At 36.7% G+C, this 26,417-nt stretch overlaps 1 protein-coding gene across 1 annotated transcript; it reads left to right on the top strand.

Annotated features, from left to right (window-relative positions):
• Positions 1-2,439: 2,439 nt before the first annotated feature.
• Positions 2,440-26,280, top strand: LOC126974579 (pro-resilin-like). The gene is made up of 4 exons (XM_050822111.1): positions 2,440-2,507; positions 3,492-3,548; positions 23,673-23,739; positions 24,676-26,280. The coding sequence occupies exons 2-4, from the start codon at positions 3,522-3,524 to the stop codon at positions 25,902-25,904; spliced, it is 1,323 nt and encodes a 440-aa protein (XP_050678068.1). The 5' UTR covers positions 2,440-2,507; positions 3,492-3,521; the 3' UTR covers positions 25,905-26,280.
• Positions 26,281-26,417: the final 137 nt, after the last annotated feature.

Below are 26,417 nucleotides of genomic sequence, written 5' to 3' on the forward strand. Positions count from 1 at the left end.
GTCGATGAAACGAAAAAGCAAGACGGTAAAAAGAGACAGACACATATTCATAATATTTAATATGGGAGAAAATGAGATAGAAACCATTAAACGGTGTTTTGGTACCAGGCGATCATTATTGAAGAAGAGATTATCATATCTATGACGCGAACCTTAATATATTCTGACGTGATGCGCACGACGCCAGGAAAATATAGATAGCGGTGATAGTATTGTATAGAACAAGTGCTGTCCTAGCAACATGTACCAGGACTTCATATGCAGTTTAAAGGTTCTTTGTTCACACGCATTTTTTTGTAATAATTTATGCACTCGTTCCGTCTCTTCTAGTAAATGTTTTCAAATGGAAAACAAGATTATCCCCATATCGTTGACAATCACTGTACGGTAATTTAGTACTTTGATATAGAAATAACAAGTGGTCGTTGCATGCCGTCGATGCAAACTTCAAGATCGTATATTTGTACGAATATCAGAGGAATCCACAGAAGAACTCAATTCGTGTTTTTTTTTTATTTCACTAATTGTCAAAGCATTAAACTAAGTAATGACTTTTATCGATACTGACTGTCACACAGTAAAAGAAGTAATAACAAGTCGTTTTGTTGCTATTTTGCTGCATTGTGTAAGGTAAGGATTTTTTACGCATGAGTCCACAATTTCTGAGGACGTAAAAGTACCACTTGCCTTCCTGAAAATAGGGCAGAAAAGTGAACTTTCCCTGGAGGTGTTACAGCTTCATCGTTTAACATAATATATTTTAAATTTTATACAATCTATGTAACAAAATACACAAACGGATCAAGTTTCAACTAACATAAGAAAACTTCAGCAGTTGTTGGATACAGCGAATGCATCAATGCACACACACTATAAATATATAAAGTTGTTACGCGACATTTGAATAAATTTGAAGCTTTTTAAGAATAATAATTTAAAATTTAACAACGAAAGCAATGTCAGTGTCGATGACAGGGTCGTCCGGCAGCAACCACCAGCCACAACCTGATACCACCAGCCACCACCAGCTACCACCAGTCACCACCGGCTACCACCAGCTACCACTAGCTTCCACCAGCCACCTAGCCACCACCAGCCAACACCAGCCACCACGAGCTACCACCAGCCACAACCGGCTTACACCAGCCACCTAACCACCTCCAGGTACCACCAGCAACCACCAGCCACGACAAGCTACCTCTAGCCACCACAAGTCACCACCAGCTTCCATCAGCCACACCCTGCTATCTCCAGCCACCACTAGCTTCCACCAGCCACCTAGTCACCACCAGCCACCTAGCCACCACCAGCCACCTAGCCACCACCAGCCACGACCAGCTATCACCGGCTACCACCAGCCACCACAAAAAAACCACCAGCCACCACAAACAACCACCAGCCACCACCTAGCCACCACCAGCCACGACCAGCTATCACCGGCTACCACCAGCCACCACAAAAAACCACCAGCCACCACAAACAACCACCAGCCACCACAAACAACCACCAGCCACCACAAACAACCACCAGCCACCACCTAGCCACCACCAGCCAACACCAGCCACGACCAGCTATCACCGGCTACCACCAGCCACACCGACACCCGTTCACCAGTATGACACATCGGATTGGACCATCACCTCCCTCCAATATTATTACATTCTAATTATGTTTAAATTAAGTATTAACACATTTTAATAATATTCATTATTAACAATGTTGTAACATACAATTCACTATACTAACACTCTTTCACACATCCACATAATACACAATTATTAGTTATAAAATCGTTAGTTAGTTAACAAAACTAATTTATATTTTCATTTTCTAAACAACGAACATAATATGTGGTATGAGTTAATTTTTTTTTTAGAAATTACGCGTATTAATATTGTATAGAATAGAGTTTGTTTGTAACCGACTCATTTGGGCACGATTTTAACACTCTTTAAACAGCCAGATTTCGTTAAACTTCGTAGATTTATCAAGGACCGATGACAATACATTAATCTGATAAAATTATTCAATATTTCAATTTACAAAATAAGATTTTATATATATATTATATAATTTACATCAATCGTCTTTAAGGCAGGAATCGATGTTAATTTTAAATTTTTCCTCTATTTTTTAGTTCGGTTTTCTATAAAAAGCGTGTTTTTAGTTTTTTTTTAACTAAAATTTATTATTATTAAAATTGATATAGTATGTAAGAAATATGCCATACATATTTTTCTGTAGACCTTTTAAAGATTCCAATCAATTCCATCATACATTATTTTGTTATATCTTTAAGGGTTTAGAGTTTAGACAGTGTTTTCGTTGAGTACGTATTCGTATGAGTGAATGTTGGTGATATGGCGATGTGGTGGTGTCTGGTGGTGGTAGGTGGGGCCCACGTATAAAGCGGCGCTGTGACCATGGAGCCAGTGTCGCCTGCCGCGCCGCACCGTTCAGCTCGTGTGTCACTGTCTCCAGGATATATCAGCCTTACAACCTCCGCGGTAAGCTTGTGACTTGTTTTTGGAAATTTAATAGATCCATCCGAAATTTAGTGTATCAAATTTAAATATATCTTATTTACTGCTTAATTTTTTTTAAAACATAGATATTAAATAATATTAATATATATAAAATACTAGCTGACCCGACAGACGTTGTTCTGTACATAGTAAATAAAATACGTTTTTATGAGTTTGTCAATACTATTTTATAACATCAAGAATTATTTTGTACAATATGCTGTCTGTTGTTATAATTATATTATTTTATAGCAGAACTGTCAAATAAATTCTCTCATAAAAAATATGTATAAAAATATATATTAATACAAAAGAAATTATGGGTCCCAAATCGAAACAAAAACTATCCGATCTCTCAAGTTGGACTAAACTGCACTCCATGAAGTAATCCCCATTAAAATCCGTTCATTAGTTTAGGAGTTCACTGGAAACAAACATCAGGACACTGGATTTATATATATAAAAATATGTGACTATGCCAGTGTTTTGAATACGATCATATATTAATTTTAACGTATTACTAGAGGCACTCTAAATCAGTTTTTTTAGAAATATAAACATTGATAGTTTTTTGTTATAAATATAAAAAAAGCTTTTGTTTATAGGATAAACTTTAATTATAGATGGATTGCTATAAACTTAGCTATGTGCTATAAAGTAATTATCCAAATGTTTTGAATTTTCTTTAGTGTTAATTCCGCCAATATTTGGCGTTTAAACAATTCGACACGTGTTTCGCCTCGAGACTCAGATTCAGTCTCGTGCCACATTTTGGCGAGTCAACATGTCCTGAGGATGCCTCGTGAAAAGGCGAAACACGTGTCGAATTGTTTAAAAGACAAATTATTGTTGGAATTAACACCAAAGAAAACTCAAAACATTTGGATAATTATGGATTTCCGCAAAGTAACGCCTACTTCAATAAATTTTATTTTATTCAATATATTTATAATTACATTGTTTCAGATTTCATAAGTCTAAGGATCTTAGAGAATCATGAAGATGGGACACCTCAACGTGATGGTAAGCTATAAAAATTGTCTAAAATTTGCTTAAGAAATTCCGTTTATAAATATGTAATAAACGTACGAAACTTGAATGAATTTGCATCAATTAATGCACTTGAGCTTACGTTAACTAAGACACAACTCACTAAACGTAATTCGCAGCTAAATTACTTTTTAATTCAGACGCGTTTCGAATGTAATATATGTAATAATATTTGAATACAATTTACGTCAGTTCGCAGTGTTTCTACAACTTCCCAAGTTTGAATACATTTTGGAGCAATGACATTAAAATTTCTCGTGAATTTACTGGTGGGGGGCTATTTTACATAGTATGCTGGCTTGGTGGGCTGGCACCGAATCGGAGCCTTTTACAGCCGTCAATGGAATAGCAAGCATTCTTATGTTTCGGTTTGACGTGCGCCGTCAAAACTCAATAAGACTTACCGCAGAAAGCGTCCTTAAAGTCCCGTCAAAGTAGATTGGGAGGCTCCTTTGCACAGGATGCCGGCTAGATTATGGGTACCACAACGGTGCCTATTTCTGCCATAAAGCAGTAATGTGTAAACATTATTGTTTTTAGGTCTGAAGGGCGTCGTTGCTAGTGAAATTACTGGGCAAATGAGAATTCTCTTATGTCTCAAGGCTCGAGCGTAGTTTTTTGGGGATTTTCATGAAAACTGAGATGGTGCATTGTAATGGGCAGGGCGTATCAATTACCATCAGCTGAACGTCCTGCTCGTCTCGTCCCTTATTTTCATTAAAAAAATATCAATTAGTATTTTGTAGAAACACATTAGTATGCGGAACCAAAAATAAATGCAAAAATGGTTATTACAAGTATTATGTCCTATTAGAATGGTTCTACTGTCACTGTCAGGCTAGCGAAACTCTCTAAGAAAAGTGATTCACGAGATTGTATGAAACGTGCAGTCATTGACATATTGACAGATGACGGCTATAACCTTGTAAAAATGGAGACACCTGAAATCCACTACGTTTCACGCAACTGTTCGCTTTCAAACTTGGTCGGATTATACTTCGGAGCCAATCGGGATACTGTAATTACATACTACTATTTCAAAGCTATGTCAAATGAATGCACGTTTCATACTAAACTAAATTTCAATGTTTACTTAGGCAGTTACATTTTCATTCATTTTAACATTTTCGGAAAGATTGAGTTTAATAAGAAGTACGTAATAATACGAAACGAACGAAAGTAATAAGAAATACCTGCAAACTTATAACACACTTTTAAAATGCTTTATATTGCTAGTTACAGTATTTTAGCGAATGATTATACATATTATATAATTTACATATGTATGTATAAGATGGGCAGCCAACCAAACTTTGGAATTAACTTCCTTGAGCGGTGTATCCGGGTTGATATACCATGTGTTTAAATTGATTGTTTATTTATCAAATAGTAAAAAAAGTCAAATAACTGCACGTTTGATGCGAAAGTAAATTTAAATTTTTACTTAGGCAGTCCTGCTTCTTATTACGTAGTATTTACATCCTCTTTGGTCACTTACTCTGACACAGACAGTAAATACTCCTTGCTGGTAATGAGAGATACCGTCACCACGGCGGATGGAGCCCACTGACCTCTACTATGTACCACTGGACTGGCGGCTGTCAAAGTGCTATTGTGCCTGTTTGTTATTCGCCATTTTGGCGCTGTTGGCCATGTAGCGAGAGTCTGTGGTACTAAAACTAGTGATGACAACTTCCGCAAACATTGATAGATGGTGGGAAACTATTTACAAAACAAAATTGTGTACTTAATAATGTTGATTCTATACGTATAAATAACACGGAAAACGAACAAAATTAATTCATATGTTCCTTCGCAGCCATTTGTATTATAAGTCAAAAATTAGTTCTCTGGACGCTCGCGAGTGCCGCTTCAAATAGGCACAATAAATTTGTTGTCAAATATTTGGAACAGCCTGTCCAGTGGTATTTATACAGGTCAATGGTGGAGCCCTACCGTATCGATTACATTGACTGATACTCACACGCCCTCGAGTGTAAAAGTAACTTGTTTTTACCTAATGGTGGTGTTAGGTATTAGCATACAATATATCTTGCTAATATATTATTCAATGATCGAACGTTCTATTGTGAATAGTTTTTGCAGCGCACGCAAAAATAGGTTTTCGATTTTACACCTTGTGTTACAAAATAGCAATTTTATTACGGATCCCTAATTTTGAAAAAAAACATAGCCTATAGCCTTCCTCGATAAATGGACTACCCAACACTGAAAGAATCATTCAAATCGGACCAGAGATTAGCGCGTTCAAACAAACAAACAAACACTGCAGCTTTATAATATTAGTATAGATAACATCGTATCAATGTACGCGTAGTTATTTGTTGATCAATGTATTTATTGTCCATTACGAGTTAATAAATAATAAAATATAATTTAGTCGATTATACAATCAACATTCCAATTACTTACTTATTATATTTTTTAAGAGATAAATCGTTTGAAAAGGTTATTGCAAGTATTATTCGATGGACAGTACCTTCTGCATATGTGATGACTTACGGTACGCAGACGTGGTCGCTAACTATGGGCCTTATGAGAAAACTCATGGTCGCTCAGAGAGCAATGGAGAGGGCTCTGCTCGGAGTTTCCCTGCGAGATCGAATCAGAAATGAGGAGATCCGTAGGAGAACCAAAGTCTTCGACATACCTCAAATGATTGCGGAATGAAGTGGCCGTTGGGCCAGTAAAGTCCTCGAATGGCGGCCACGTACCGGAAGACGCAGTGTTGGTAGGCCCCCTGAAGATGGACCAATGATCTGGTCATTCATCTGGTCGGAATACGTTGGATAAGGGCAGCGCAGGACCGATCGTGGTAGAAATCTTTGGGGGAGGCTTTTGTATAGCAGTGGACGTCTTCGGGCTGATGATGATGATCTTCTGCCCTTCCCCCTGGGTGACTTGTTCATTATTTCGCCATTTATCAGCATCAGAATCAGTATAATTAAAGATTAAATACTCATTCGATAAGCGTGTCATAGACAAAATTAGTTATTTGAATTATTTTTTTTGTCTACGTGATTAAACAAAAGTGGCTTAACAAATTTGAATGCGTTTGTATTGTTGCGAGCTCAATTATTTAGTGTTTTGTTTTGTAGTAAACAAATAGCTAATTGTAATAATTATAATAAATCCTTTATTACAGTTAACACAACATAAAAAAATACTAACTAACTAATACACTATAAAACATATTAATTAATTAACTTATCTTATATAATTATATTATTAACTTAATTATTTGCAGTAACTTTTAAACAGTCTGTTTCCTCTTTCTGTTAACTGTGTGTCCTTCGACAAAGGCCTTCTCCATGGTCTTCCATTATTTCCGGTCCATAGTGGTCCTCCGTTTCAGTTCATTCTCCCATCGTATGAACTGTCTTCCTCTATTACTCTTATCTCTAACTATCTCTTATCTATTAGCTAATTGTAATAATACGTGCTAACGCATTAACTCAGACAAAGTCGCGGGCGGGCGCTTGTTCGAATAAGACAACAACATTAACTTACAACAATATTAAGACGTAAGGTTATGTAAATTGACGGACGGACGTACAGCCTGCATCGTTATGTTAATATCGTTAACTTCGGACATCAGATATCTCTGCCGTGAAGCAGTAATGTGTAAGCTTTACTGTGTTTCGGTCTGAAGGGCGCGAAGCTAGTGAATTTATGGGCAAATGTGACTTAACATCTTATGTCTCAAGGTACCGAGCGCAATTGTAGTGACGCTCAGAAATTTTGGGTTTTTTCAAGAATCCTGGGCGGCACTGCATTGTACTGGGCAGGGCATATCCATTACCGGAAAAATCAGCTGAACGTCCTGCTCGTCTCGTCCCTTATTTTCATAAAAAAAAAAAACAGCTATGATGCTAACAGTGATGATAGGTACTAGCAGCGAAACTAAAACTTTAAAGATATCGACATTTTTTTCATCAGTCGTAATAAATTTATTAACTCAGTGATCGAGTACATGTCCCAAGCTGAGAACGATGCCCATTAGACTGAACACTACACACTACTCAAAACTCATAACATTCTCACATATTCGGAACACATATTCATACACACTATACTATAATCATATATCACAACCACACATTATTCAGGACTTCTTCTTCTTTATTTTATATAATTACCATTTATTTACCAGCGTTACTATTTCATTATAATTTAATCTGCCAAACTTTATTAAAGGCAATACATGTATATAGTTTATATTATTAATCTGTAGAATAGAAATGCTGTAAAGTTTGCTTAAAATAAATAAATAAATCAACTATCTCAGAATAATAAGTAGAAAACCTAACGAAAAAATAGAAATTGTTTCCTACTTTTAGTTTGGTTTACTTATAAAAGCGTATTTTTTTATAACTATTATTTGTATTGTTAAATTGAAAATTCTCTTTGGTATTCGAAAACTTCCTAATATTAGACAAATCGGTTAAAGAAAGTGGTTGAAATTTGAAATTAACATCAGTTACTCCCTATAGACGATAGATAAAAATATTATACTTGTACAAAAATCTTATTATGCAAATTGAAAAATGGAATAATTTTATCAATTTAATGTATAGTCATCGGTCCTCGATAAATCTACGAAGTTTGAACGGAATCCGACTATTTACAGTGGGGTCAAAAACGCGCCCAAATGAGTCGGTTACAAACAAACATTCTTACAGATGAAGCTAATAAAAATCGTGTAAAAAGCGGATTCCCTCGATTGCATGAAACGTGCAGTCATTGACAGATTGACAGATGACGGCTATAATCTTGTAAACAACGGAGATAGACGAAATCCATTACGTTTTAAGCACCTGTTCGCTTTCAAACTTAGCCGGATTATACTTCGTCGCCAATCGCCATACTGCTATTACTACTATTTCAAACTTATATCAAATGACTGCAAGTTTCAACTAAATTTTAATTTTTACTTAGGCAGTCCCGTCTCTTATTACGTAGTATTTACATCCTCTTTGGGTACTAGATACATACGTCATAGACAAAGTTCATTTCATAAATACAATGTTTCAAGATCAATAAATAAATCTATTATATTATTAGTATTTAATACTAGTTGACCCGACAGACGTTGTTCTGTATATAATAAATAAAATAATGTTTTTATATGATTTTGTCAATAATATATCATAACATCAAAAATTACTTCGTAAAATATGCACACTGCTGTCGTAATGAAATTGTTTCACAGCAGAACTGTCAAACCGTGCGTCAATAAATTCTCTCATAGAAATTATGTATGGACACATCAAAGGAAAAACAAATTTGTTGTTTTTATTTAATTTAGCAGCATTTTCCTATTTATTCACCTTTTAAACCTTCCCTGGACTTCCACGAATAATTCAAAACCAAAATTAGCCAAATCGATCCGGCCGTTTTCGAGTTTTAGCGAGACTAACGAACAGCAATTCATTTTTATATATATAGACTAGCTGACCTAGCAAACATTGTATTGCCATCATAGGTAACAACTGTAGTTAATATACCAAGTATGGGTAGCTAAAATTAAGTTTTATTTTTTACCTCCTGAGAAAGTTAGAAAAATATAAAGATTCTAATTAGCTATTCATTTTAAACTATTCTTTCAATTTGGTTACTGAAAGACGCGTCAAAGGAAAAACAAAATTGTTGTTTCTATTTCATTCCGAGCATTTTCCTATTTATTCACCATTTAAACCTTCTCTGGACTTCCACAAATAATTCAAGACAAAAATAAGCCAAATCGGTCCAGCCGTTCTCGAGTTTTAGCGAGACTAACGAACAGCAATTCATTTTTATATACATATATAGATTTAAACGGAAAGCAGACCACTCAACAAACTGCGGCACAGACAAATCAAAATACTCTTGCATTCCGAGACAGCAATTGTGAGGCAGTCATCACTTAGGTACTTTCGGGTGATTTGAAAGCTGATGTTATGTAAAAAGACTAATCTTACATAAATATATATAAGTAGTAGAAAAATATCTAAAAATGGTTGCCAAAGTTGGATTACAGTACCTTGCTGTTGTTAAGAATTTAGCCTTTTACATTTTTACTTCAGATTCTTTCAAATTCTGTGTGAACGAAGTCGGGACAATCCACTAGTGGTAAATATAATAATAATGCAACTCTAAACAATTTGTAAACCTCACTTCTAGGATTAAAATAATAAATTTTGTTTTCTAATTTAAAAAATTGAAAAGATGTTTAGATTAACAAGAGCGACATCTCAAGTCAATTTCCTAATATGCAAATATTGGAGTTGAGCAGGCTATCAACTGCAAAGAATATAAAAAATAACATATACATGATTTATCAGCGATGCATCACTCAAAAGGTTGGCTCAGTGGAAGAGCAAACGCACGGAACGCGAGAAGTCGCGGGTTCGTGTCTCGCATCGTTCATAGATTTTGTTTTCAAACTTAATTTGTGTAGCAACTCATAAATCCCCAAAACATATTGTTGAAGCAAAAGCCAATAAAAAACTAATGAAAACTGGTACGGCAATAGAATTGAAAGCGGGTGAGGTAATAGCGTTTGTGAGTAATGAGGATAACCGCGAGACGCGCAATAGCGCCGGAGAAAGTGAGAAAGGTCAAGGACGAGTCTCTTCCGGTCGGGTGACGTAACGCGCGGGCGCATCTCCTCACCGACTGCTGTTGCTACCAAATACCAACCTTTGACATATTGTACTACGTGCTTGTTTATCGCTGGGTGTTGTTAAAGTGTGTCACTCATATTCAACAATATTCATAAAATCTTTACAGTCATAATAGATTACCTAATTGTATTTTATTTCGCGAGCGCAACTTTCACAACATTTAATACAATGGTTATCAGAAGATCACAGTGCAGGTAGTCATTACTCAGTATAAATTGAATTATTTATTGAAGTCAATATTATTTAGAGCATTGTTTCGATAATTTGTCAACCAACGTGGTCGGGGCGACTGGGGTGAACCGGAGTCAACAAAGTACTTGTTCAAGTATTAATAGTTTATCCCGCTTCTAGGGTTGACAACTTTTATCAGATTGCCAACTGTAGCTCTCTTCGAAAATTGTCTATCCTACTTTTGATGGGGTTTGCCAAAACTTACTCACAGATTGCTCCATTTTTAGAATGGATTTTTGAATCCCAAGTGTAATTGTATTATAGTACCATGTTTAGACTGTCTAGATATTTTTGGGATATTCCGTAAAAGTGTACATATATAGGTACACAATGCATTTATTACCCCGAATCAACTCTTTAGAACAGGGGTCGTCAATTGGTCGACCGCGGTCCGCATTCGGACCGCGCGCTGACTGATTTCCTGCGGACCGCGAGAACACAGCAACTTGCACTGTAAAGTACATACCTACTTAATTTAACAAAATGTATCCCCCGCATTGTTGACGTTATTTGAAAACGGCCGGACGAAGTTATAAGATAACAGCATTTACGAATATGAACTTTATGAAGAATAAATTTCGATCTCGACTTATTCATGAACATGACAGTTTGCACCAATTTCACTCCACACTTCATACAGATAGTCCGCAACTAAAAATGTAATTTTCTCATTGATTCATTCCGTAATTACATTTGTTTAGTCAATATTTTTTCTATAAGATTTGTACGGGCCGCGAAGGCATTTCATTTCTTAAAACAGACTCCCGAGCGAAACTAATTGGGACCCCTGCTTAAGAATGTTCTTGTGCATGTTTGCCTGTTCAGAATCACAGAAGCTCATGTGGAGTACATACTCAGTTACAGTATATAGACCTTTTTTTAAGAAAATAAGGGACGAGTCGACCAATCAGTTGATGGTTATTGATACGCCCTGTCCATTACAATGCAGTGCCGCTCAGGATTCTTGAAAAACAAAAAAATCTGAGCGGCACTACAATTGCGCTCGTCACCTTGAAACATAAGATGTTAAGTCTCATTTGCCCAGTAATTTCACTAGCTATAGTGCCCTTCAGACCGAAACACAATAATGCTTACACATGATTGCTTCACGATAGTAAAAGGCGCCGTTGTGGTAACTATAATCTAGCCGGCATCCTATGCAAAGGAGCCTCCCACTGGTATAAATGTGCTCCTAATTTGCAATTGCATGTGTCGTATGTCTGTTTCCGGTATATTAATTACGACTACGAAACTAATTTAGAAACGCACGGGGTGTAGGAATTTTGTATCGACCTTCACCCAGTGTGTCGCTGGTATCGAAAATATAATGCGGGCGTTTGACTGTACGACTACAAACATTGTTCAGTGACAGAAGATAGTTTCACTCTACAGCAGTGTTTCCCAACGTGGGGCCAACACCCCACAATTTGGTAGTTAAGGGGGGCTATTTAAAAATGAACTCGACATGTCTTTTACATTATACAGCTTTTGGTTATTTAAATGCAACGCTAGGTGACATATTTAACAAAAAAGACAATTTCCAAGAATGTGCATGAAAACTTTTACTACCGTTTCCATCTTCATATTTAGCTAAAAGTGGATTTAGTGTTGTAAATGATTTACTGATAAAAAACGCGGAGACTTGAGATTAAAGCTAAGTTAATTGGAACTTAATATAAAATCTCTCTGCAGCAAGCTTCAAACGTAAGGAGATCACTGAATGAATGTAGAAAAAATTTATATTAAAACTATTTTGTTTTTCATTATACTTATGTTTTGAAATTTTACTTACGTTATGATCTGATAACAATTTTTTTGTGATTTCTTCCTAAAACATATCATTTATATTTCTTATCAAAACAATTTTTAAAGTCAAAAAAATTATGTATGGCGGGCATAAAAAGTTTAGAAATTTTAACGTGGGGCATAGCTTAAGGCGACACTAAATGCCAGCGACCTTGAGCGATATGAGTTCACGGCTGCCGGCCCGCCATCTATGTAACAAAGCCAATATTTTCAAAATTCTTGCGTGGAAAACAGTTTATATGCTTACAATCCTCGTTATTCACTACTAATCGGAATAAATGAACCTACACAAAGAAGTACCAGCTATAAGAATAACTTTTCTGAGAGAAGTACCAAAAAATTGCGTCACGCCTTGCCAAAAAACTTGTTTAACTTCAAAGAAACGTGGTAGTTCAAAAAGGCTCGGTAATGTTAACTATAAACAACAGCAAGCATAAGCAACCTACAAATAAGACTTAAGTAGTGTTCATAGCTCGAAATGCTATACTTTCACCAAAAAACACCATGTTTGCGTGTTTTCTGCTTACTCTTCGCCTTAAAAAAGGTTGGGAAACACTGCTCTACACACTTCCGGTACAATGCGACGAACAAAACCAATAATCAGTCATCATTGAAATATTCTTTGTAAGTGAAGCAATTATTATAAGAACTGTGAACAATACAATACATAAGTTGTCAGTTCTCAGACGCTTCACTCGACACGAGCACGTTTCTCTACGTCACTATACTATGAAGATTGCTTTCTTTTGCTTAGATTATTTATTATTATTATTGTTTATGACTACATAGATTCATTTATTTACACAAAACAAATCTTATAACTATATTTATAACACTACGACTACATAAAATTAAAACTATCATTACGTGGAAGCGTACCAAGAATACTGGCAGCATTACCGCGTTGGATAGCAAGGCTGATCCGTTGACCAAAATAGCTGCCAGCGCTTGGGTTTCCAGTTGCCTTATCGAGGCGCGAAGATAGTATTTTGAACATTCTCCGCGCCTCTGGGCGCCACGGGCCAAGTGTCTCGACACCAAACGGCACGAAGATGTATGACACATTGAGATCAACATATTTGCGACGCTTGCTGTCTTCGGCAGTCGAAGCAGCAGCCCCAGCACCAACTGACGTTATTATTATATTAAATATGGCTCTGTCGTAAATCCTACTACTCCACAGCTGAATATCTAAGTGATAGGACAGCCTGGGACTAGATTACGATTGTTTTAAAGCGATAAAAATGAATGTACAATATTGTATATTTTTATTGAAAAGAGCCCAAAAAGAAAAGAATGCTGGGCGAGTTTCTTGCACCGCTTTTTCTCTCTCAGAGCGCCATTTGTTTCCGAAGCGGTATTTGTATCTAGTATATTAAAAATGACATCAAAAAGAATTCTAAAGGAATCAATTTTAAGAACATAAATGCCTTTTATGCCTTATAATGGGACGCGTGAATAACACCTAAGAATAATAGTTTTTTATTACGGCAACTATTACATGCTTGTGTACGTGACATCTGTCAAGATGTCACGTACAAATTTTGTAACATACGCTTCGTGTTATTTTACATTGAAATTAATGAAATACAAAATATTTACTGATGATGTGTGATCCCAGTGTCTTTCTTATTTCTTGTATTATTATTTTTACAATGTTTTACTAAGTAACCCGGCATTTTAGTTACAGGTATTAGCGAAGTTTAACAGAACATGTGGCACGATAACGTCACACATTGTTAGAGTCTGCCTCTAGTACGCCCACTTGCACGTAGTATTAGTTGCCGCACTAACTAATTTGAGGTACTAATATCGGGCAGCTATTTTAAGCGATATGTGTAGGTACATATTATAATATATTTGAACTACTTACATAAAGAAGTTATAACAATAATCTGTTTAAGATGTGAGACCTATCTTAAAACGCCTATATTTTTAATTTCCTCATATTCGTCGTTAGTTTATCTACTTAGGCTAGAAATATTTAAAATGAACTTGTCATCTGTCACAAGTGAACGTTCATCATTACCGGCGGTCTGATGACGTAACCCTGAGATGAGGAGCCGGCAGCGGAGTCGTGCTCGTCTGTTCGTCAGTGATTTTACTTTCGACTCTCGCGATCGTTATGCCAGGGTTGTCAACCGTACTATAAAATAGAGCATTCTACTCTATATTATGTAAGCGTACTAAAAATCAAAATATTTTATTGTATATCACATTTTTACAAAAGGTTGGTACTTACATTGGATTGTTAAACACTATGTGACGCCCTGCAAGGGCACAGCAATGTTTTATATAAAATAAATAAGTTTTATACATAAGAAAACAGATATTAAAAATACAGCTAATACAACTATTATTATTAGTATTACTTTTTATTTCTATGTTATAACTATTTGTTTTTTTATGAAAATAAGGAACGAGATGAGCAGGACGTTCAGCTGATGATAATAGATGCGCCCTGCCCATTATAATGCAGTGCCCAACCCCAAAAATTCTGAGCGGCACTACAACTGCGCTTGTCACCTTGTGACATAAGGTGTTAAGTCTCATTTGCCCAGTAATTACTATAGCTACGGCGCCCTTCAGTCCGAAACACAGTAATGCTTACACAATTTAATCTATAACACCATAGAGGATGTTAACATACAAACAATTCTTTTTAAAACCATGAAAAATTGGTATTTGCTGCAAAAAGTACAAAAAATACCCGTTCAAAAATATAAAGTCAATGATACACTTTTTTGGAAGACCATACTCTTTATTTGCCTTCTTTGAAATCAGATATAATCTATTTATTCTAATAAAAGTTGGCCATCGTTATATTATAATCACTTTCAAGTTAGGCATTCTTGTATGTGTTCTCTCTGTGTAGGTATTGTTTTATCTGTTGCTACTTTCATTTCCCTAAAGTGTGAATAATAATGAGTAAAAAACAAAAAAAAACACGTGTGTGCAATTCACGGGTGGTAAATTCAAAAATTTTGGCTTCAAGGCAATGAGACGAATGTAAAAATTCGGGAAGAGGATAATTGTAGGTTATAGTAATGATCATAGTGATATGGTAATAATTTTTCATTTTATTCGTATATATTACATAGATTTATTCAAATTCAGAGCTTACATTTTCGACAGTTAATACAAGAGGCTTAAGGTAACTAAAGTATGAAAATATAAATACTTTGGTCTTAATATGGTCCATATATCTTTGGAATACTGCGTCAATTACTGTTTTTGATCTTGTTGTTGATACAGTGCGACTGCTGAACATTTTCAAATATAATTTGGCGTCCAAAAACTCAATGGAAAATTTACATTAAACCTCTAAAATAAAAAGTCCTGGTACATATTGCTAGGGTGACACATGATTTAACCGCTATGACAGACATTACTATCACCGCTACCATATCTATGTTCTCCCGATGTCTATGTAGTAGTACGTCGACAACATCAGAATATATTAAGGTATACCCGCATAGAGAGCGGTCTCTTGCTTTTCTCGACCAGTTTGCACCTGCTACTTTTTTAATATCATCTTCACATCTAAGACGTGGTCTGCCTTTTTTCCTTTTATGTTGTCTAGGATACGATTATGTAATACTTTTCGACCATTTATCTTTTTTGTTCCTGATGATGTGATCTGTCCATAAACATTTGATGTTTTTAATATAATATTCAACATCAATTGTTTTTGAGCTATTTTGTTTGCCCTACAGCTATAGTTATCATAATATAAGACACACTCGCAGTTATCACAGTGAGATATTGTTCGAATACAAAGAAGAAATCACAATGACGATCAAGCTGGTTCCGTATGTTGCGTCATAGATGCGACGTCGTTGTCGTAGCCACAAGATGTGGTGAATGTGACGGAGATGACGAGGGGTGAGGGGCGGGGAGTTATCCGATCTCGTGTACACTTCCTGCCGTGATATGATGAAAAACTCAATCATTCATCCCACGTTGATACAGCCACCCGTGAGAACAGATCATAATATAGGAGGAACTTGTGTAGCTATCTCGTTAATTACAACAATCTTTCATTTCATGATTTCCTCTACTTTGGCGAATGAAAGTAAAACATTGTGGATTTATTTTAATGTGACAGTAATCACGACCATCATGTTCACAAAGTATCCTTACACAACCAATGAATTTAAGCTCTAAAGGTTGACGCATCCAATATACGATATTTATACATTTCATTCTTAATTACCTTTATAAAATAATTTTTATTATTTAAACACGACTTATATATTGGATGCAGCACCTTACAAACTAATTTGTTTTGTATATTACAGCCATTGTAGGAATAGCCTATTAGATTGAAAAGAGTGGCTGTTGAGTTTCTTGTACGTGCTCAACTTCTTACGAACATATGGTAAATTCGGTAGTTTAAAAGAAATTTTTATTGACGATTTAAAAAGGCCGAGCTTAAGCCTAATTGGATAAAGTTTATTTGACTGTAACTTTGAAGAAATAATGAAGAAACACCGTCTTAAATCCTATCACTGCTAACTATTTTTTTTCCTAATTAATGAAGGAATCCAAGCGAACAAATTTCTCTATCCTCTCACAGCTCAATATTAAAACCCGTCTTTCCACGATATGCCACCAACGAGAGAGTCTTTGTGTATTGCGAACAAACAGACAGACACGGCGGAGGACTTTGTTTTGTAGTATATAGTGATATAAGAGTATTCCTGATCAATAGAACCCTTCGAATGAAGCAACAATTAGATCACAGATAATTGTTGTCATAATTGTGAAATTGTCTGTGATATGTAGATAGGAGAGACAATGCTGCCGTGCTTTGGTTCACGAACCATTCGCGATTCGCACACTAAATCAGCTGTTAGAGCACCGTCAAAGACCAACTTGCTCAACGTGGTGAACAATACGGATCACGGATTCGGTCACACCTCTGTCCTGTCACTAGAGAACTCGTTCTAGATCTGCGGTCGTTCTCACGCTCCCGACGTGCTCAATATCAAACCTCGTTTGCTTTTGTTTAATGCTATTGTAAATCGGAAACTCGTAAGTGCCAATATAGCACTAACTAATCTCTGGAACTTGAAACACAAAACCATATGTTGTTACGAGTATGGGGCATTGCCGATATTAATAGTAATACCATCTTTGTGCCGCAGAAGAGGGCTATTTGTGCTATTTATAAGCTAGGTCCTAAAGAATCTTTAAGAGAAAAATTTAAAGAATTAAACAGTTTGACTGTTGCTTCTCAACATATTCTGGATAATGTTCTATATGTTCATAAGCACATTGAGGAATTTGCTAGGAACTGTGACAATCATAATGTTAACACGAGGAACAAACATAAACTTGTTATGCCAACTACTCGGCTAAGTCGAGTTAGTAAGTATTTTGTGGGGCGATAATATAGAAAATGTTCAAAACAAAAGTATTACGATATTTAAAAGAATTGTTAAAAACGTTTGTGTGGTAAAGGTTACTATTACATAAATTGCTATCTTAATGATTTCACAGATTGGGAATGGAGCGACCGCCCTCAGGCTGTTAAGTAATAACTTTAATTGTATGTATATATTTTTAGATGAAAAAAAAGCCCGCTGAGTTTGTTGCGCCGATTCAAATTCAAATATTTTTATTCAAAATAGGATGTGAAATCACTTATTGAAAGGCCCAACAAACTCAGCGGGCTTTTTTTTTCATCAAAACAAACAATTAAAGTAACATTAACAAAGTAACATTGTACAATTAAACTTATTATTTAATAGCCTGAGGGCGGTCGCTCCATTCCCAATCTGTGGTATCATTAAGAAAGTCATTTATGTTATAGTAACCTTTACCACACAAACGTTTTTTAACAATTCTTTTGAATAACGTACTACTTTTGTTTTGAACATTTTCTGGGATCTTGTTGTAAAAGTATATACATCGCCCCACAAAAGACTTACTAACTCGACTTAGCCGAGTAGTAGGCATCATCAGTCTGTTCCTGGTGTTAACATTATGGTTATGACAGTTTCTGGCAAATTCACTTATGTGCCTATAAACATACATTACATTATCAAGAATATATTGAGAAGCAACAGTCAAGATGTTAATTTCTTTAAATTTTTGCTCTCAATGATTCTTTAGGACCTAGGTTATAAATAGCGCGAATAGCCCTCTTCTGCAGCACAAATATTGTATTAATATCGGCAGCGTTGCCCCATAGCAATATACCATAGGACATAATACTAGTCGCGCCGTGTCTATGTCAGTTAATTGTCTAATCTTTTTAACCGCGTATGCTGCAGAACTAAGTATGTTAGCCAATCCTTCAAATGGGGGCCCCATTGTAATTTGGAATCTAGAGTGATGCCAAGAAAAGTAGCAGCGGTACGGTAAATTTAATGTATTTAGTTTTCTTGCTATTTAACAATAGGTTATTAGCGCTAAACCAGTACACGATGTCAGATAAAATATCGTTCACTTCGTCATACATAGCTTGGTTTGTTTTCACTTTGAAAAAAACATAAGGTAGTATTGTTGTATGTTATATGTTATATATATATAAATGAATTATATGTATTTATATATATATATATAGAGACTGCCTCAGACCTGAGAAGAATGGGCGCAAGAAACTCAGCGGGCTTTTTTTTTTAATATAAAATATGGATTACAGTGTAATATCGTACAATAAACATTTATAATTAAAGAGCCTGAGGGTGTTCGCTTTATTCCCAGTCCGTGGCGTCATTAAGAAAATCGTTTATGCTATAATAACCTTACCCACACAAACGTTTTTTTTTTCAATTCTTTTAAATTTCGTAACACATTTGTTTTGTACATTTTCTGGGATCATATTGTAGAAGCATATACATCGCCCAACAAAAGACTTACTAACTCGACCCAACCGAGTAGTAGGCATAACAAGTTTTTGTTTGTTCCTCGTGTTAACATTATGAATGTCACAGTTTCTATCAAATTCTTCAATGTGCTTATGAACATATAGAACATTATCCAGAATATGTTAAGAAGCAACAGTCAAAATGTTTATTTCTTTAAATTTTTCTCTTAATGATTCTGTAGGACCTAGGTTATAAATCGATCGAATAACCCTCTTCTGCAGCACAAAGATAGTATTAATATCGGCCGCACTGCCCCATAACAATATACCATAGGACATAATACTATGAAAATAACTAAAGTATACTAATCTCGCCGTATCTATGTCAGTTAACCGTCTGATTTTCTTAACCGCATATGCTGCAGAACTAAGCCTATTCGCCAATTCTTCGATAAATATGATATACTTCAGAATGTGTCAAAATTTAAAACAAGACAATAAATCCCTAATTAATATTATAAATGTGAATGTAAGTTTTTTTTATGAAATTAAACGACGAGATGAGCAGGACGGTCAGCTGACGGTAATTGATACGCCATGCCCATTACAATGCAGTGCCGCTCAGGATTTTTGAAAAACCCAAAAATTCTAACCCGCCCTACAGTTGTGCTCGTCACCTTGAGACAGACGATGCCAATAATTTCAATAGCAAATACACTTATGCGTAAACATTACTGCTTCACGGCAGAAACCGGCGCCCATAATCTAGCGGGCATCCTGTGCAAAAAAGCGTTCTACTGGTGACAACTTCATAGATGTGCGTAAAAGAGAAAAAAATATACTTAATCTCGGACGCCTTTTGAAACGATAATCTTAATATTCCAGTTGGAGTGTTCACAAAATGGCCGGACACGAGTAGAGTCAATAATCAAGCTAGTTACCGGCGCGAGTATGTACACAGTACAGGCCAAGACAGTTTGTAGTGATGTCGCGTCTCCACTTTCCCCTGACCAACCGATCTTATCTCCGCCATGATTTGTATGAACTGCGGATCATCCGCACTCGCGATTTATAGCAGGCGCGTGTAACATACTTATGACACCGGCGCTGTCAAAGCTGATCCAAATTCAAGAATCCTGAGTGACACTGCATTGTAATGGGTAGGGCGTATCAATTACCATAAGCTGAGGCATGCTAGTTATAAAAAATAACAAAAATATTAATATATATATAAATAATTAATATATAATACTAGCTGACCCGACAGACGTTGTTCTGTATATAATAAATAAAATAATGTTTTTATATGAATTTGTCAATAATATATTTATCATAACATCAAAAATGACTTCGTAAAATATGCACCCTGCTGTCGTAATGAAATTGTTTCACAGCAGAACTGTCAAACCGTGCGTCAATAAACTCTCTCATAGAAATTATGTATGGACACATCAAAAGAAAAACAAATTCGTTGTTGTTATTTAATTTTGCAGCATTTTCCTATTTATTCACCTTTTAAACCTTCTCTGGACTTCCACAAATAATTCAAGACCAATATTAGCCAAATCGGTCCAGCCGTTCTCGAGTTTAAGCGAGACTAACGAACAGCAATTCATTTTTTATATGTCCGTAAATGCAACATGGTATATTGTTGTTTGTGCGTTCATAAGATTAACATTATGAAAGGAGAACTCCTGTTTTGGACACTCTGATTAACATCAGTGCGGACGCATTGACAAATAGTACGTAATACTACACTCACCGCACTATTGTGTTAAGTACAAGCGAAATTTCGCTATTTATTTTAAAGAGGAGTGCAAGTGGTTTATTAAGTAAATAATTACGAATAAAACAATGTTATATAACCCGTTTTAACGGATTCTATATTTTATCACAGATAAAACTTTAAAACAAAATTTATGAACGATGCAGGACTCGAACCCGCGACTACTCGCGTTCCGTGCGGCGCTCTTCCAACTAAGCCAACCGTTCGAGTGACGTATCTTTGATAAATCTTGTATCACATACAGTTGTGGCTTCATCTACAGGATCTACTTTACATTTGATAACCTGCTCAATCCCAATATTTGCATATTAGAAAATTGACAGCGTAAAGAGCAGTTCGTGTGTGTATTATTTGCAAAGTATCCTAACAAATAAAAAATATATAAAGCTACTAGCTCACCCGGCAAACGTTGTTTTGCCATATAAATTGTATTGATCTTGTGCTTGCTAGTTGATAAGAGATGGCGCTAGTTGTATTCATTAGTAGCAATCACACTTCTTTTATATTTTGTATAATTCACACTATAGTTTTATAAATTATAGCCTATTTGTTATTCTGGTGTGTAAGCTATATTATTGTAAAGTTTCATCAAAATCTATTCAATAGATTTTGCGTTAAAGAAGTTCAAACATACATCCAGACATACAAACTTTCACATTTATAATATTAGTAGGATAAAGCTAAATAAATAAAAGAACAAAATAAATAACAATTATAAAAAACTTTCTGTCAGTCTTCTATCTACTGAGTGTCATTGTATTTATAGTACTCATTTTGCTTCACTTTGTGAAGAGCCATATTCATATAACAAGCGCCCCCCCCCCCTTCTCCCCAACTATCGACCACACTGTGACCGGGTCACTGTGACGGTGTTCACGTAATGTTTAGCTTTTAATGCCCCCGATGATCTTCCTTGTATTTGAATATTAACAGCTATATCAAGTTGTTTCAATCACTAATTGATATTGAAATTACTGGGCAAATGAAACTTGGCATCTTTTGTCTCAAGGTGACGAGCGCAGCTGTAGTACCGCTCAGAATTATTGGGTTCTTAAATAATTCTTAGCGGCACTACATTGTAATGGAAGGCGTATCAATTACCATCAGCTGAACGCCCTACTCGTCTCGTCCTTTATTTTCATAAAAACGAAAAATTAAAATTTCCCAATGATGTGTGTAGGAAGGATGTGACAGTAGGTGTCTTTTGTAATTTTATACTTAATTATGTCCTGTGCAATTGATATTTAAACAACATTCATCTCACCTATTATTAATACATTTATTTATACAAAAAAAAATGTACTAGAACGATGAACCTTAAACTAAAATACCATAAAAAAAATTAAATATAAGGACTAAAATATATTATTAAAAATCCCTTTAGACAAGGTTCCGAAGATATTGGCAGCGTTCCCCCTTTGAATAGCTAGACTAATTCTTTGTCTGAGGTTGTCGACTAACCCTTTTCGCTTGGCTAGTGTCTCAGCCATGCCCGCGGCGAACGTATATCTAACTCTATAGATATATACGTTCGAGCACTTTTTGCCTAAAGTGTTGGGAAAACCTCGCCTTAAGGATAAACTAGGCACATTATGACCATAAATATTGTTATCTCTTAAAAACTTCTTGATTTTAGTGTTCCGCTCAAACCTTTTGCTATTTCCTTAAAAAGCCTTATCGCACCTTTCTCGCCTATTTGCTTAAAGCCACTAGAATTCTTAAATATAAACAGATCAGTTTCAATTAAGCTCTTATCAAACTACGCTATAATATAATATCATATATTTCATAGCACAACAATATCGCGCACCATACATTATTATGGACACTTCCACACTACACTGTTCGATTTATTAATGTCTTACTATACGGAATAAAATTGAGCATGTGGCTAGTTCATGCTGTGCTATATCGTTAGTCGCCCTCATCCTCCTTCTTCCATCTTCAAAGAGTTTCAAATCACCACGTTCTCCTCTGAACTTTATATCATTTGATACCCATGCTCTGGCATTTTTCTTATTTCGAACCATTAATGACAAGATAATGTCAAGTTCCGCATTGTCCTCATCCCTCGATCGTATTTTAAGACTATCCTGTATTAAATCCATTGTGTCGATCGTGTGCACACTCTTCAAACATTGAGCGATCAACTGAGCTTGCCATATACCATGGGGTTCTCCGGAAGACCAGACGCTGATCACCTGTGGGTATGATCAGTATTATGCTGAGGTGAACTCCAATTCTGCATGTTAATATAAATTAGTTCACTTGTATACTAGGTTTAAATTGCAGAATAAAGATCTTTCTTTGTTTCTTTCTTTATTTTTACCTGCGATTATATCGCGCAATGTGAACGCCGTGATATAGTTTAGCATTGTGTCCTCATTTGCTATACCCAATATCACAATAGTATGGCGGTCTGAATAGAGCTTTATAGAAGTATTACTATCACAGTGACAACATTTCAGAAATTATATGAAAAACAATTCACTAAGTTTGACCACCTTCTGCTGTTTTGTAATCTCGACATACAATTAAATGTGAAAATTCACATGAGAGTCGATTTGCGTTACAGAACAAAATGGGGCCCAAAGTTTCAGAGTATTTTCTGTGGTTTCGAATTTCATAAACAAAACACAGTGTGTAGCGACGGGCACATTGTTACTTCATGATAATTAAATATCGTTAATATGGGAATATCACATTTATGCACTAATAGATATGGTGTTAATTTCTATTTAATTTGATTTCATATAATAATTTGATTTCAGTTGGCTGGTGTTGTATTGGCTGCAGCGTTGGTGACGGCGAGACCACCCAAACATTACAAACGGGAAGGTATGTAGTTTGTATATTATGTATATGCCGTGTGTTTAATAGTATATATATAGATTAATATAAGATCTATATAGAGTTTCTCTTGGGCGTCAAGGACTATCCTGCCTAAAATCGGCCGTATAAGTCGTCACGCAAACTTAATGAAGTCATCCGCAGGGCTGCTCTTAATATACCAGCTGTTTTAGAGTCAAATGGTATTACCCGCCACGATGGCAAGCACGGAAAAGGTCGTTGGTGTGGGCCGCGACTATGGGTACCACCACGGCGCCTATCCCTACTGTGAAGCAGTAATGTGTAAGCATTATTGTGTTTCGGCCTGAAGAGCGCCGTAGCTAGTGAAATTACTGGGCAAATGAGACTTTAAAGTCTCAGATTAATCTTATTTCTTAAAGTGACGAGCGCAATTTTAGTAGCGTTCAGAATTTTTGGGTTTTTCAACTGCAATGTAATGAGCAGGGTGTCAGTTACCATCAGCTGAACGTCCTGTTCGTCTCGTACCTTAATGTCAAAACAAAAACTTGGACCGTGGGGCCCATGTGTGTGAAGAATGTACAAAGAACGTAAGTATCTGCGCGTCTCAATATGGAAACCCAAGCGTTGGCAGCTATTTCGGTCAACGGATCAGCCTAGCTATCCAAAGCGGAAATGCTGCCAGTATTCTTGGTACGCTTCCCCGTAATGATAGTTTTATTTTAATGTTAGCATAGTATTGTAAATATAGTTATAGGATTTGTTTTATTTGAATAAATATATGTAAGATCATAATTAAATATAGACCACTATCAATAAATAGTGGTAGACCCTGTATTATTTAAAACTGAATTCAGTCTAGTTGGAAGAATACTATTCAAAAATAAAAAATAAAATATCATTATAGTTATTATACCTACGGTTGCGTCACATTGATTTATTATAAATATTTACTTTTGTTTCCAGCGCCAATCAGCTCATCATACCTGCCACCGTCTAGCGGTGGATTCGGCAAACCATCATCTTCATACGGCCCTCCACGGCCGTCAAATAGCTACGGCCCTCCATCAAAACCATCCTCCAGCTATGGAGTCCCCAAGCCCTCATACGGTGTACCATCAAGCTCATACGGTGCGCCATCACGTCCCTCGACCAGCTACGGAGCACCCAAGCCATCGAGTAGCTACGGAGCGCCAGCCGGGCCGCCAGCCACCAGCTATGGTGTCCCAACGGGACCATCATCACTGTACGGTGCCCCGAAACCCTCCAGCACCTACGGCGCTCCCTCAGGATCATCTTCATTTAGTGTTCCATCTAGCTCATATGGAGCCCCATCACACAGTAGCCCTTCAAGCTCATATGGGGCTCCTGCTCCTTCTTCTTCGTACGGAGCACCCACGGATTCTTACGGAGCACCAGCTCCATCTTACGGTGCCCCGTCTGCTAGTGGCAGCTTCGGCTCTGGACACGGTAGCTTCGGTTCAAGCGGAGGAAGCTTCGGCAGTTCTAGCCACGGAATTGGTAGCTTTGGCGCGGGTCATGGCAGCTCTGGGTTCGGAAGCAGTGGATTTGGATCAAGTGGGTTCGGAGGGGGTTTGTCGTCAAGCTACGGTGCCCCAGCTCCACCTTCAAACAGTTACGGCACTCCGTCCAGTTCTTATGGAACTCCATCTAGCTCATATGGAGCTCCATCAAGCAGCTACGGTGCACCTAGTTCAGGAGGCCATGGATCTGGTGGCTTTAGTTCTGGAGGGTTCTCATCTGGTGGCCACAGCTCCGGAGGACACGGCTCCGGCGGTTTTTCATCTGGTGGACACAGTTCCGGAGGACACGGCTCCGGCGGTTTTTCATCTGGTGGACACAGTTCCGGCGGCTATTCCTCTGGAGGACATGGTTCAGGTGGCCATTCTTCTGGAGGTCATGGTTCTGGAGGCTATTCCTCAGGCGGACATGGTTCTGGAGGCTACTCCTCTGGCGGACATGGTTCCGGAAGCTTCTCATCTGGCGGACATGGTTCCGGAAGCTTCTCCTCCGGCGGACACGGTTCGGGAGGATATTCGTCAGGCGGTCACAGCTCAGGAGGACACAGTTCTGGCGGCTACTCATCCGGTGGACACGGTTCTGGTCACAGCTCTGCTGGTATACCGGCAACGATAAGCCAGGGCTACGACTCAAATGGCGGCTATGTGTACTAAATATGGATAGGAGATATTTTCTTCTTAATGACTGATTTTGTATTTGTCGAAATGTTACATAGAGAGACAGACAGATTTACTGTAAATGCATGACGGAGGTTACCAATATAAATAAAATATATTGTCTGTGTAACTAACATAAGCCCCTTGACAAACACTACTCTAGACTGTGTTTTTATGACATTGTATACTTTTTCTTCCGTCAGAATGTCTTCAAATCAAAGGCACTCACACTACACCCCGATCGCTCAAGTAACTATGAGTTGGTAACTATGAGCCCTCTTAGTATTATTATTTTAGGTTAACGATCTATGTACAAAATATATTTTTAAGAAAATTCTCGTATTTTGTAGAAAAAATAAAATGTAAATAACTATTATTTCGTTTTATTTTCCTTAAACAATCAACCCCAGTGGAGACCGCATAGCACCGCATGCTTTGAACAACTTTATACGACTTATTGGACCACCAGGTTAAGTTTGATTATTTACCATCCCAATTGTGCAAAAAGTG

The sequence above is a fragment of the Leptidea sinapis genome, chromosome 32, assembly GCF_905404315.1.
Source record: "Leptidea sinapis chromosome 32, ilLepSina1.1, whole genome shotgun sequence".
In the NCBI taxonomy this organism is placed as follows: Eukaryota; Metazoa; Arthropoda; class Insecta; order Lepidoptera; family Pieridae; genus Leptidea; species Leptidea sinapis.

Excerpts from the sequence above, each read along its gene's own strand:
- LOC126974579 (XM_050822111.1), top strand. The coding sequence starts at position 3,522 with ATGAAGATGGGACACCTCAACGTGATG. Across the intron at positions 3,549-23,672 it reads TGGGACACCTCAACGTGATG|TTGGCTGGTGTTGTATTGGC; the intron begins GTAAGCTATAAA and ends ATTTGATTTCAG. Across the intron at positions 23,740-24,675 it reads CAAACATTACAAACGGGAAG|CGCCAATCAGCTCATCATAC; the intron begins GTATGTAGTTTG and ends TTTTGTTTCCAG.